The 14,506-nt window shown below is 44.6% G+C and overlaps 1 protein-coding gene across 1 annotated transcript in view; it reads left to right on the forward strand.

The window, feature by feature from the left end:
* Positions 1-14,477, forward strand: part of LOC104405231 — a gene marked incomplete at its 5' end in the record, with an annotated part of 17,544 nt that extends 3,067 nt beyond the window's left edge. The window contains 6 exons of the mRNA XM_010013880.1: positions 5,046-5,207; positions 7,331-7,514; positions 8,524-8,678; positions 9,865-9,891; positions 11,303-11,421; positions 14,468-14,477. Coding sequence (XP_010012182.1) covers positions 5,046-5,207; positions 7,331-7,514; positions 8,524-8,678; positions 9,865-9,891; positions 11,303-11,421; positions 14,468-14,477 — 657 coding nt within the window. The remainder of the gene's footprint in view (positions 1-5,045; positions 5,208-7,330; positions 7,515-8,523; positions 8,679-9,864; positions 9,892-11,302; positions 11,422-14,467) is intronic.
* Between the last annotated feature and the right edge of the window lie 29 nt (positions 14,478-14,506).

A 14,506-nucleotide genomic window follows, 5' to 3' on the forward strand; every position in this document is an offset into this window, starting at 1 on the left:
ATAGAGATGTAAGACTTCTTACACTGGCTTATATTTAATGCCAGCTGAGAACATTTAATTTTAGGTGACAGCAACTTTCTCAGTTCTGTTGCTGGTTTGGGGAATACAACTTCTGAGTAACAGAAGAGCAGTTGCATTTCCCCTGCCCAGCTGGCTGGGGCAATGCCAAAGGCACCATACTTTAATGGTACACCACAGCTGAGCAAGGATTCAGTCTCCGACCCTTGATGTCCTTCCTCACTGCTCAGGCCACTTCCAAGAGAACAGGAAGGAAAATGCTGAAGAAGAGAAACTAGAAATGGCCAAATGTTTTGACCATTTGGATTCCTTTGGTGAATGGCTTTGGCTGAAAATATACATCAAATCATTTCAGTCTGGCATTTCTTAAACAAAGCTTTCTCATCTTTTGTTTTGAACTGTCATTATTTTGACATTTGCGTACATTTAGAAAGATGAAAGGAAATGGAAGCTGTCAAACAACAATTGAAAGAACTTTGAAGCCTAAATAAAAGCATTTCCTTTTAAGCCAAATTAAGTGTTTGAGGTCAGTTTGAAGAGACATAGCTTTTGATGCTTTTGCTTTGCAAACACTTCCTCACGCTCCATTAAGTTTACATTTAAAGTCAGACCATATCCCTAGAAGAAGAGAGAGGTTGGGAGCATTGACATCATTAAATAAAGAAACCCCACATTATTCACACAATACTAATTATCCTGGGCCAAAGCAGTCAAAATACTTTTCTGCAGAGAGTGGTACAGTTCAGGGGGAGCATAGGGCAACCTGTGGTGGTCAGCCCCATAGCATGTGCGTGCTACTTAGAGGAAAGCAGAAGCTATCAGCAAACACAGCCCCTCCTGTACAGCAGGGTGGAGCCGCCAGAAGTATACAGCACGATCCCTCTCTTTCCTGTTACTCACAAGCCTTTTGGTGTTGTCAGCTTCCAGTGACAAATGCTTCCCGCTCAGCCTGTGGCGTCACTGATCAGTTGCCCTAAGCCCACGACAGGAGGTTTGTAATTACGTTCCTTAGCTGGCAGCACAGTGACCACACTGCCTCCATATTTGGCCATGCGAACGTGGTGGGAGTGGGCAGTGAGGGATTTATGGGAAAATGGAGCATGGCATAACTCAAAACTATCCACAAGAGAAAGTGAAGAGCATTACATGAAGCACAGAAACCTAAGTCACTGCAAAAAACATCAGCAAGCTGATGTCTGAATGAAGAAGAACTTCACCTGCAGCCAGTCCTGCCTGCCAGCTTTGGCTCTTGCCACATCCAGCCCAGGATAGTTTTCCACTGAATCCAATGGAAGAAAGGCCTGTCACATGCATCGAAGTAACAGATAACATTAACATTTCAGAGACAGGACAAAGTGCTGATTAGATGATGCGAAATGCAGATTTTGATTATAACTCAACTGGACAAGAAGCTTGAAAACAAGTCTTTCTAGCAGCTCCCACTGAACTTCAAACCTCTGTAGTTCTCAGATAGTGCAGTGAGCATGATGTTACACATACACAGAGTGACAGGCTCCCACCTCCGTGATTCTGGTGGCTTCAGAGGAAAATCGTGATCTTACACTAGTGAATATTGTCTGGAAGGCTCTACATAAGCCAAAGTTCCCTGTGCAGATGCCCATCTTGCAGGCCAGTAGAATTGTGATGGTTTCTTGCCAGCTGAGCAGGGATCCTGACTCCCAAAACTTTGTCAGGAGAGCAATCACAAGGGCAGAAATCTCTCTTTAGTTACATGCGTGTAAAGTCAGCATAGTGCTCCTAACTCCACAAGGTCAAAACTGTAATGGAATTAACTCAGCATAGTATAGCTGAGAGCCTTGGATTCCTTTTATTCCAGCTAAGAGTCTGGCTCAGTCTGATGCACGTGGAAGCAAAATCCATCACCTATTTATACATTACTTTCCTAGCGCAACTTTAACCATCTGATCCATAAATTGTGTCTGTCTGATCTCTGCATCTTCAGCTTCAAAAAAGTAGGTGAGATGTTTTTCCCTCCTCTCAGGTTTCATCAACTCAAAAATGGGTACATGGCTTTTGTTCCAATACTATTTGACAATCCCCATGTAGGGGATGAGAAAAATTTCAGTCCAGTTAGGTGAATGTTTTGGGAAGCTTCAACTGGGAGTACAGAGATTGGAAGAGACTCATCCTGGAAAATGTTTGCAGTTCTCCTATGGTTCCTCACCCTCCGCTGCTAGCATAAAACTGTCTCACAGGTGCTGGGAGGAAAATAGTTACACCAGATTGTGACAAACCAGGCTCTATGCTGCACTTGGCATGACCAGAAGATAGCAAGGGCTCTTTGGGTGTTTCCAGTCTATAGAAAAGAAAGTCCTGGAAGTGTCCCTGGAGAGAACCTCTCCGAGCAGTTGTTTGAGGGACAACCAGCTAAATTATACAATTTTTCAATGCTTGCCATATCTGAGCAATCCTGATGCTAACAGGCCTTGTGGCAGGCCAAGCAAGGTGAAGCATCCCCCTTAAAAGCTTTTTGCCCTTGCACACTGACCACAGAGGTGGCTGGCCCTGCAGGGATGGGCAGGCACCAGAGGCTATGCCTGATCTGCCTTTTGCTCATTTGCACTTGCTGGGATTACTTCAATAAAATTCAAGTTAATTTTCTATTATGTAGCCCAAACTGCCTTCCCTGAGCAGTCTCTGAAGGCTGGCTGTGAAACTGGGGTCTCCATATTAAGTCCAACCTTTAGTCTGGTTTACATCCTCTATTGGGGTAAATCCACCTTGCCCCAAGGCCTGAAGCAACTGCTCTAGACCTTTTCCTTCTCATTTTCTGGGGACCTGTATTTATGCTCAGGATTTGGAAGTTCTTTCTAACTTTTGCCAAAAGCCAGATTTTCTCCATGCCTGCTCCAAACACACCTTTGCTTTCAAGTGCCTTCCGCCCAAGACACAGAGCACTGGAAATCAAGGCCACCTTCTCTTCTCTTTCCAGCAGCCACGAACATGAAGCAGTTACAATGCTAAGCACAGGACAAACACAGAACAAAAAGAAGGTCTCTAAGTGAAAGAGGTCACAGTCAAATGCTTCATGCTTTCTCCCAAATCCTGAGGTTACAGCCAAATGTTTTACTTCATTCTCTTTTCCAAGAGCTCCTCTCTCCCTTGTAGCCTTCCATTGTGTTTCTACAGCTATAACAGGTTGGATTTGTCTCGCTGTCTCCTTAGGGCAATAGACACATGCCGTCAGCCACTGCAACAGCAAACTGGCAGAAAGGGGAGTTGTTAAATGTGCAAAAAGAGAGTACAGAGTGGCAGAAAGCCTACATTTCCAAGGATAATGAGAAACTTTTGACTACCCGTTTTGGGACAGTGTTAAAAAAAATTACTACTCATTTTGGGACAGCTCATTACTGCCAGATTTTCAGAAACTCATGTACTTTCTGCAGATCATGCTTCTGAAGCTGGGCACCCCCAAATCCCTAGCTGCTTTCAGATATGTTGGTTATAATGCTTTGATTCAAGCATTTCCCAGCAGATGCCATGTAGGCTTTGTTCTCTCTGAGGGTCCTGGGTCTGTGCCACACAGGCTAAGGACTCAGTTTTATGGCTGAGAAACCTTTGTTTTACCACCAGTTCTGCAGGCTCTGCCTGAGAGGAAAATAAAAATCATGACTGTGAATGACTGGTTGGCTTGGATTCATCACAGTTTTTCATGTGATTTCATGTGACCTTTGTTCCAACCTCAGACACAAAAGCATCTGGACATAATAATACCTGTTTATAAATAACATTGTATCATCATTTGTTTAAAAAGAAGTAAATCCTAATGTTGATTATTTTTGAACACACCATGAGCTTTCTGACATAATTAAAAGACAGGAAGAGTCCCAACGCTGGCATTTCCCCAAAAATGTAGATTGTTGTGGGAAAGGAGACAGAGTAAGCTTCCTGCTTTTGTGGAGGGAACTTATTTTTTTTTTAAGTAAGATAAACTTAGACCACTGCTTTTGTAGAGATCGAGGCTTATTTTACTTACTTATATCACATGCCCATCAGCAGGCAGGGCCAAGGTGGAAGTGAGCCTCTGTACAGATTTGTTAGCGGCACATTCAGTGGAGTCCACTTGTGGCACAGGAGAGGATACTTGCTGTGCACGGGGCAGTCTTGGGGCCAGAAATGTCGAGGTGCAGAGCAGGGGGCTGGGAAGCACCATTGCCTTTCCTCTACCACAGGATTACTATCTATCTATCTCCAGCACTGCCCTTGGCTGAGCAGTAGTGAGGCCCTACAGATTCTTGGTGTGGAGAGATCAGTGGTACAGAATATCCTGCCATACCCAGACAGCAAGGTTGATCCTGAAGATTTTCTTCAGGCATTTCTTAATGACTAAGAAAATAGCAAGCAGGGACATATTCTGGGATCTGCTAAATCTGCTAAAGACCAGTGGAAAGATGTTCTGTCGCCTTGGCAGTGTGGTTCAGGCACATGTCCCTCTCGCTGACTCACCAGTAACGAGGGTTTGAGTTTAGCTGTGCTGTAATCATTGCAGATTGCCAAAGGCAGACAAAATGCACCCCCAAGTTGGTCACAAAGTGTCAAGTCATTGCAGCCTGGGGATATGTGCCTTTTGGTAGGAGCAAAGCTTAGCCTCAGGACATGTAAGTGTGACTTGCGCTGGGGACTCTGAGCTAAATGAGACATACTAACTCCAGCCATACTATACAGTAGAGCTATATTTGTTTGTAAGGGTCCTGTGGCCAGTAAAAGACAAAAATTAGCCTGGGAGGTGGAACTAGAAACTGGTTGATACGAGGTTTTCCTCTGTATCAGCCTGTGATCAGTCAGAAGAGTTCCTCTGATGGCACATCTTGCTGAGTAATCCATAAAAGAGCTGCGTGCAAGCAATGCTGTAGCTTAGACCTGGCTATAATCGAAGACCCTTGCAAAAGGAAGCCTGAGTGTCTTTACCATGGCCCATGCAACTGTAAGGACTGTGCTGGGCTCCCAGCTGCTAGTAAGACTTGCTCTGTCGTTCCTCCATGATCCAAGATGCACGATTATTGCAGGTGAACCAAGGTAACAGCAAAGCCCTAGGATCTGGTCTGGGATACCTGGAACACATTTGCCAACTGATTGAGAAGATTGGGCAGCTGCAGGAGCACAACATGCGTCTCCAAAAGCAAGTGTGCAGCTTGCAGAAGCAGCAGAAGATAAGCCAGATAAAAGAGGTAAGCAGACACCATAGTATTTTCAATTAAATGATATACTCAAGGCCCAGGCCCAGATTAAAAGTTCCAAGTCTGTGTAAGAGAAGATGCTAATTTACTTGACCACACACTCACCTGGGCTGGGTGCTCTGGTCTTTAGGAAGCCTTCACCCACCATAGTGGACTCAGCTTCCCTTAGGGTGGGCTTGGATTTCTGTTCTTGGTCAGTTTTGTTTCCCAGATGTGCTTGCTTCTGTTGACTTAAAAAGTGTCCTCACTTCATGTGATGGCCAGCTCAGAGTCAGTAGCTTTTACGTCTCTACAGTTGAAAACTTCCCAATAACATATCTCCCCCTGTCAATGCTATCAAAACAAAATCCATGATCCTCCTTAGCAGTTGTGTTTTGAATTAAAAGCTCTTCCTTTTCCCTCTGGTTTCAAACTGTCAAAATCACAGAATTTCCCACAAAACAGACACAATGGGAAAGAGAAGCAGTGGTACTACTACCCAACTCCATACTCTCTTTCCAAGCTGCCACATGAAGAATCTCAGACATGAAACATCTCAGTGTGCCTATTTGTCTTTTTTACCAGACAGAGCTAGCTAGGGAATTTGACTGAAATTTGCAGATTATTTCAGCATCCTGCTAAACAGCATTTTTTAGCCCTTGCACATTTTGTTCAGCTCTATCCCACCTCTGCTGCTTTGTTCTTTTTCTTTGGACATCACACCAGGTTTCCAGCTTTTTTCCTCCCCTCCCTTTCTATTTATTTTATCACTCCCAAAAGAACAGAAGGGGTTTGTCACGCTCAGCTATTTCTTCCTAGCCATGCTGTGGCGAATCTTTTATTGTCCCGACAGTGTCATTCCTCCCCTAGTGCCACCTGCTGGGACTGGATCTGCAGTAGGTGACTAACTTCTCTTCAGAGCTAAAGCCAAACTGTGAGTCAGGTTGCAGAGTAGCCTGTCATTTCCATGTACCCATCTCTCATGCTTAGAGGAATGCAGCCTCCTACATAGAGCCTGGGAATTGTTAACACATTTCCTGAAGCTTTACAATTGCGAGTCATTGCTCAAAGTACCTCTTCCAAGCTGCAAATTCAGGGTCAAATCCTCATCTGGCATATATGCCCCTCCTTCCCAGTTCCTACTGAAATGAAAGGCACCATGCTTTCATTTAAATATTTGAAACTTGGATCTTTTTGGTATTTTCCAAGATTTCTCAGCTGTGCCCAGTGGTGTTCTTGACAGCTGTACAGACATCACCACAAAGACTGATGACATTGTGATCCTGGGACACAAAGGGAACACAGTTACTCCACATCCTTCAGTTTACCAGGAAGTCTTTAAAGCTGTGGGCATTAATGCATCTTTCACCAGATTTTTAAAGCACCTTCCAAAGTTAATGCAAAATGCCATGCTGCTGTGGCATGTATCCAGAAGAGATGTTACATTAAAGCTGTCAATGGCTTGGGGATCTCCAGAGGTGCTAAGCTGGTGTTGGCCTGGCCTGGTTCCAATACCAATAAATAGTTTGGTTCTCTTTCCACTTTAGCTGGATAAAGCTCTACCTGCTTCCTGCCATACGAAACTCTTTTGTGATGTAGTTGTGCAAGGCAGAAAATCTTCCCTGCCCACCACAACAACTACAGCTGAAGTACAGCAGCTGAAGTGTACCACATACAGTGGATCTGACTGGTAATATGCAAGCAAACTATGGCATCCCATCAATAAAAATACAAGATATTGTTGTCTGTGCACATTCCGAAACAAATAGTGCTGTCTTAAAATGAGAGTCATTATTATAACAGATCTGTTTATTTACACAAATGCCTTAGCTGAGCAGCCATGTGTTTAGAAATTTGTATTCAATTCCTTTTGGGAAACAAACACAAAAGATGCTGAGTATCAAGCAATTTAAGTTAAACACCAGTGAGCCCATGAAAAATTCTATGTTGCCTGCTCCAGGCTGCTTAGCCTTTTATAGAATTAAATAATTTGTCTGGGTTCTGATGGGTCTCAGGAAGACACTTGGGCATCCCTTCACTGTAATGACTGCAATTTCTCTGTACCATCATACCACCCAGTTACCTCGGGCCATTGCAGCCTGAGAGAATGCATGCTTCCTTTTTGTCTTGTGTAGGAGTACGTTCTGCAGCATTGCTCCTGTGGAGCTGCCAGTGTCCTCAACTCACACCAAGACGTGAAGACATCTTTTGCTGGGAGGAACAGACCTCACAGCCTCCTCGTTCAGACTGGAAACCCATCTGATCTTTCCATCATCCCAGAAATAGGAGTGAACACTGAAAAGCTGAGCAGCTGCAATGGTGAGTTCAAATGCCTCAAACCTGTCCTCCTGCTTGCCACCAGTTGGTGAAATAAGCTGACCAGCAACTTCCTTTTCCCTAGGAAAGACAGATGAGAACAGAGCAAGTTGTTAGTGGAGCTAAACTTTAGCTGGAAATCTAAGAGATGCATTTTAAAATCTACTCCTAGTATTTTAACACTTGCTGCTTCACATGTGTGGAGCAAGACCCTTTGCTGTGCAGCTGTGGCTATAAAGATTAGGACAAATGTGTATTAAAATGAGTCTCTCTTTTGGAAACTTAGCATGCTTGAATGGGTTCATTAGTGGTGTCCCTCCATTTGGCTTTAAAACACCACTAGCCATGGTAGAATTCGATCCAGGATGGAAAGCCTTATGCCTGTTGTTAGTCTTCTACCCTCTAAAGCAGGCACAGAACACATTCCTGGAGGATGACTTATTCTATATAGACCAAGTGGAAATAAGCCCCAGCTGCAAAGCTTGGATCCAGAGACCAACTTTTCCTGAAGGATGAGAATGACTGGGCTCAGCCTACTGATGATAAAGACAGCTGAAAAGTCTGGATCCAATGTTAGATGTGAGCCAGCCCACTAAGCAGGGGTGATTAGTTTATTTCAAACCTTGGATTTAAGCCTGCCTCTGATACCTGGTGAAATGCAGAGCACCAACATACCTCCTAGTAGGGTTGAGTCAGAGTCTAAATGACCTTTGGGATGGCTAGTGCTGAGGCTCAGAAATACTCTTTCCTGGCAGTTTCAGAGCAGGCCTGGAAGGAAAATAAGACCATGAGGAAGTGATTAGAAAGTCCTGTTGTGGTCAAACACTTTATTGGAGCATTTACCTTCTTTCCACTGCAGCTTTGCATGAAATCAAGTGGGGTCTCAGCCCATTTTTAAGTCCTTAGGGTTCTCATCCCATCTGGAGTTGCAATTTGCTGGCAGCATTGCCCAGAGGCTGTCCTAGCAGGACATTGCAGAGAAACATGAGCAAGTCCTTGCATTTCATTGCAGGAAGTGAGAGATACCCGGAATCAGGAAACAGCCAACTGATGGTGGGGCTCAGGAAGTTGTCAAACAATAGGAACAACAAGGAGAATGAGTACAGAGAAGCGGGTAGTATGACTGAGGTACAGGCTTTTCTGTCAAAGGACCCTGCAGTAAGAAAGGTGAGTGGTAAGCTTGGAGCCAGACTCCAAGTGGGATCTGTGGGAGAAGCAGGGAGAAGTTCTGCTCAGGCAGAGCAGAATGGGGTACCATGAGAACAAGCCAACGCTGTCTGCTACTGAATGGGGCTGGGGCAGTGAGGGCCAGGCTGCTCTATGCCTCTCTGCTCCCAGCCTTCAAAGGCGGCAATGGCTGTGTCTTTATGCCAAGAAAGGCACAAACAGAGCACTGGTGCAGGGGAGTGGAGCACTGCAGACAGCAGCATGGGCTTTAGCCGTGACTACAGATAATGCATGAACTCTGTCATAAGGATCTTCACTACTGCTGCTACCAAGATTAAACCAACCACACGTAAAAAAAATCTAGTGGGTCAAATCTTCGTTGGCAAAACTTAGTACCAGACTGGCAGCATATCAGTGTAATTAGCTCCAGTCCCCAAAGCATGTTTCAGGGAGCCAGGGCAAATGCTTTTCCTCTCCCTTTCTTTCCCATTGTTTGTGGCTGCCTCAGCACTTTCAGAAGTGCTGAAATGCCGGGGCAGAGGCTCTAATCACAGTATTCCCAGCCCAACAGGAAAGAGGAAGGAGGAGGTTTCTCACAGGAAAGACCTTCTCGTGAAATTTCCACCCCAAAGTTACGAATAAGTTGAAGACACTTTGATGAAACACTTCAGAAACCAAATCAGGGGCGAATCCTAAAAGGTGCTCTATGTTCTGCCTTGTGTCCAGTCAACTTCTGGAGTGCAAGCATTATATTAAGCAAACAGGAAGCCCTGATGATTTCACAGAACTGCAGAATCGAGATCCGCTCTTTAAACTAAATCCTCATGCTCTTTTTGTTACACCACACCTTAGTATGGTCACTTTGTATTGCATTTTGTACCCTGAGCATGAAATGCCTCATTTAGTTCTAAAGTGCAGGTACTGTGTGGGAATCCTGCTACACTAGCCTGACACTACTGGGTGCTAAACACATGAACTGGCAGTCTAAATACAAAAGAGAGGCAAGAGGTGGAGGAGGAAAGGGATTATCACACATGTGAGGGACTGAACTGTAAAGAGATAAAGGACTTGACAGAGGCTATGGGTGGACTCCAGGACAGAGCTGAGAACAGAGCTACTCTGTTCCCAGCACTGTTGGGTTGGTCTCTCTGTCTTATTTATCAGCGTATTTGCCTGTTGTTTCTAGGGTCTGGACGTCAGCAAGAACATCTCGGTATGTACTGCCTTTCCAGAATATATTTAACTATTACCTGCATTAGCACAGAATAAGCCCCTGTGTAGTGCATGACATAATACATGAATAAAAAAAGATTCACTCACTCCCAATATTTACTGTCAAACTAATAGACAGACATGTATGATGACTTACAGCATGTGGTCCGTTGTTCTTCCATCCCCACTTCAGACAACAGCTAGCTAGCCTTCAGAAACAGGCAACTGCTCAGGCTTTCTGTGATATGAGCAGTGCTTCTGGGACAACACCAGCACAATAAGGGACTAACTGCTAAGACATCCAAAACCCTTCTGTGGCATACATTAATCCTAGTAGGAAACACAAAGGTTTGGTATTTCCAGGAGTAAACAGTCTCACTTACAGGCAATTAACTCAGTAGCACAAAAACCAGTGTTGCAGTTTTCAGCTTGTGCTCCCAACCCATGGAGTTGGCTCTGCAGGTGGCACAGTGGGAAGGCACCTTGGGACCTGGCAGAACAAAGCCCCAAATGTGATAATGGTTTGAGAACTTCACTAAACGGGAACCATTTCTTCCCACTACACTAGTCCTGGGGCATGATCCTTTTTGTTCTGTTCCCAAGGTTTTCCTGACATTGCTTTAGGAAATTTAAAACAATGTAGCAAAAAAAAAAACTAACATGAATTTTTTTTGGTACGTGTCTCCTTTACAGTTCAAGAGTCCAGATGAGCTCACAGCCCAAAGAGAATAAACATTAGGGAGGGCCTCATGAGACTCTCTGACCTCCTGATAATCTCTATTAGCATTTCAAATGTAAGTGCCCAAAAGCTGCAGCTTGCAGACCTGACAGGAAAACAAAGGCTTGATCTCTTCTAATTCATGGTCCACAGAAGTCATCACCTTTAAAAGGGATGATACCAATGCACCTGGCCTAATAGAAAGGAGAAGGGAGTCAAGCTGCTTTTTTGGGTTGTTTTTGTTGTAAAGGCCCCCTGGGTGCATATGAGTAGGTAGGAAACCAAACCTTTAGCACAGTATAACAATAAGGTAAAACGTGCCTTTCAGCAGCTACTCACTCACCAGTGAAGTGCCTTCGCTCTCTCAAACCTGGGGTTAGAAAGAACAGCAGGGTCCTAGTAGCAGAACAGGGTTTGGTAACAAAACAGAAAAAGGATGGTATTACTGACAGTTGGTCCATACTATCTCATTGTGTCCTGTACAAGTACAGGCTGGCCATTGGGCATCATTGCAGGGTGGGATGGGGGGTCCCCCTGTTTTTTTTTCTGGGACCTGACTCATATCTGTCTGAAATAAGGAATCTCCCCTCTTCCTACCACCCTGGAATACCCTGACATATCATATGTTGGCCAGATGAGGTCTGCCAGCAGCTAGCCTTTGGTCATTCAAGTTGTAGCTTCTTTTTGCTCCCAGGGTGAGAGCCATGCTTGGGGAAGAATGAAAGATCTTATGAGGAAGACACGTCTGAGAAACCAGAACAAGCTGGGCTTGTCCTCTGCTGCTCTGAAGAGGTCCTGTCCACAGCTGTACAGGTAAGGCAGAGCTGTGGGAGATTTTTAGTTAGTGTTTGGGAGGAGGTAATGGGCAATATACCTCTGTTTGCTGCTGGCTGGAGAAGACCTCTCTTTACCTTCCCTCCCTTGCATATAGATATCCTGGTAAACACCGCCATTTGCCTCCTTAGTGCTTCAGGTGCTCTAAGATCCTAACTGGATAATGTTACCTGTGTGAAAATAATGGAAATGTTAGGGTCCCTAGAAGAAGGTACTTATCCCCAACAGGGCAAGGGAATGTTGACAACTAGTCAGAGCCATTCTATAGCCTCATGATTTGTCTTTCTGCTCCCTCCTAAGCATTACAGTCAAGGTTAATGCTCTCCTCTATCCACCTTCACACCTTTCATCTAGCGGAACTGTAACCCATCTTGCATCTGATGTGTGATGGGATGGGACATCAGGATCAGCTGGAAGGTTTCCTGTCAGAAGATGATTGCCGAGCGTGTGCTCATGGGCGGGATGTGCTTGTTGCTGGAGATGAACATTTGGGTCAAGCAAGGTTTCATTTCTGTTAAGAGATTCTTGCTGGTCCCTTCGGCAATTTGTATACCAGGCTAGTTACAGCCTGGCCTCTGAGCTGTGCTGTGCAGTGCATGTCTCTCTGAGGTGATGACGGTGCTGCCAGCTACCCCTTGCACAGATACTCCCTGTGTGTTTGCCAAGTTCTCCCAGCTGGTCTGGTGAATTTGGGTTGTTTTGTGTACATAATCAGGTAACAGGAAGAGTCTGGGTATCTTACTCACCAAAGCAGGAGCATTACATGGAGCTGTGTACCTCCCTGTGTTTTTTCAGCTGAGGTCTCAGTAACCTTCAGCGGAACAGCTCAGATGTTCTTAAGCCCTCCTCAGGTTTTAGAGGGGGTGGTGGTGGGGGAACAGCAGTTGTTTAAGCACTCAGGAATGTCCCATTGTTCCCCATAGCCTGTACCTACCTTAAAAAATGCGTAAGGGAACTGGGAATCTCATAATTACAGCTGGAAAAAAAATCCTCTGTAGTTCATGGAGTGATTTTTCCAGCTGGGAAAAGCTTGGTTGGGGCCCAGGCACACGTAACAGGCAAGCTTCCTCCTATTGTCTGGGAAACTGAAAGAAACACAAAGCAGAAAGAGATCAAACAGTTCCATCTAAGATAGATGGTGAAACAGCTGGGGTAAAAACACAAACTCTTGGGAACCTTCTCTCTAAACCTGAATAGAACCAGGACTTTATTTGGGTTTCAGGAAAGTCATGTCTCTATAATCTCCCATTTGGCCCTTTCTCTGCAGCACTGAGGACACTGAGAATTGAAGGCTAGGTCCTCAGCTTCATTGGGCTGACTCCAATGAAGGGTCAGCCCAGTAGCTCCTAATAGAAATAGCTTTTACTACTTTCACGTGTATACTGGACAACTACTACTGTCATGGAAATGCTGTACAACAAGGTGCCAAGTGGATGATTTTTTTCACCTCACTGTCAGTGGACAGCCCCAGGTATCTCGTATACTGATTTTTCCAGGCTGCTTTCCACAGCTGATTAATGGCCTTCTCTTTCTTTCACTAGCTTTCTTCTCCCATATATCTACATAAAACCCTTGCCTCTACTCATGTCCCTTACCTCTCTTCATTGCCTCTTCTCCTGCTTTCTACCTCTTATTCCCCAGCCCTATTTGCATTTGATCTTGCCCTTTTTACCCCACGCCCTGCAACAGCAACACACACTGGGCTTTTCATTAGTGCCTGAAAAAGATAGGTACCTTGCTCCTATGGCATTTGGGATACGTAGTGGCCCTCAGGTCCTTCGAAATAAAAAGTTAGGCTTAGTAGATCAATGGCAGGCCTTCAGATGCTGCTGGAGAAAGAGCAAGGCCCTTCCTACAGCAGAATGGCAAAGCAAGAAAGTCTTTCTTGTCTGCAGCTCTTGACAAGGAAAACGTTGAAGCCCGGATACTCTCAGCATTTAAAGCCACTGTCTATTATAATTTATGAAACATGTTTGTCCTGGCTCCCAGTTCTGTTTGTACATGCAGCCATATGGAATTGGCTGGCTTTTGCTTACCCAGGCTTCCTTTGTCTCAGAGACATCTCCCAAGGTGTTGCACTGGAAACAGGTTGGAGCCTGGTGCCCTGTATTAACATACAGCTCTGAAGGAAGCAGAGAGGTGCCTTCCAACCCAAACTATTATATGATTCTCTTTGTTGCTTTTGACACCCAGTCATTTGGGCAATTAGAAAAAGTCTCTTTGTTTTTGTTTTTGTAACTAGGTCAAAGCAAATCCCCTTTCATGCTCCCACTCTGCGTATGATGAATGATCTGCTCAGGGCAGTTGTTTTTCTTTTCTTTTCTTTTTCTTTTTCCTTTAAACATCCACAAAAGAATTCTTATAGTAGAGAGAACTTGGTTCTTCCAGCAGAAGAGAGGGGGGCCTGCCAAGGTAAACATACTGGCACAGGACTTGGTGGTTTCTCATACATTGTTCTAAAGAGGCTCAGGTTTTCATTTAGTTTTTCTTTTCCTGCTAGTACATTTACTCCTGCAAAGCAATATTTTGTGCAAAGGGCCAGAACAGGCTCATGAATTACTTGGTCATAGTGTTACGAACTTAAGCAGCACATGGTCTTGGATCTCGCCTATAGCAGGAAAAGTAGATTTCTTCCCCAAATCATTGCAGAATGATCCCTCCACAAAGAGCAAGGAATTACCTCTAGCTCAAATGACCCCCAAGACAAGATCTTGTTGCCCTTCCACTGTGACTAGTTTGATAATGATAATGGATCATACCGTCAAATACTTCCCCTTGTTAAACAATTACAACCTGATGCTGCTTTGAACAGTAAGCAGAGAATCTAGCCTGGCATGAGAAAGCTGGGCTGAAAATTCTGCAGGAGCCTACCTTGATCAAATTATTGCCTGTATGTTGCCACTCCATCTGACATTATAAAATGTGTGAAGTTGGCTCTGGCTAGAATGGTGTTACAATCCCAAAAACCCAGGGTCAAGGAGGAGCGAATTAACACTTTCATATAATTTTTCCTTACTTTCCCTAGCTCTCTTTGAGGACAAACAGAGAGACAATCTTCCACTGC

The sequence above is a fragment of the Nestor notabilis genome, unplaced genomic scaffold (assembly GCF_000696875.1).
Source record: "Nestor notabilis isolate BGI_N333 unplaced genomic scaffold, ASM69687v1 scaffold16664, whole genome shotgun sequence".
NCBI lineage: Eukaryota > Metazoa > Chordata > Aves > Psittaciformes > Psittacidae > Nestor > Nestor notabilis.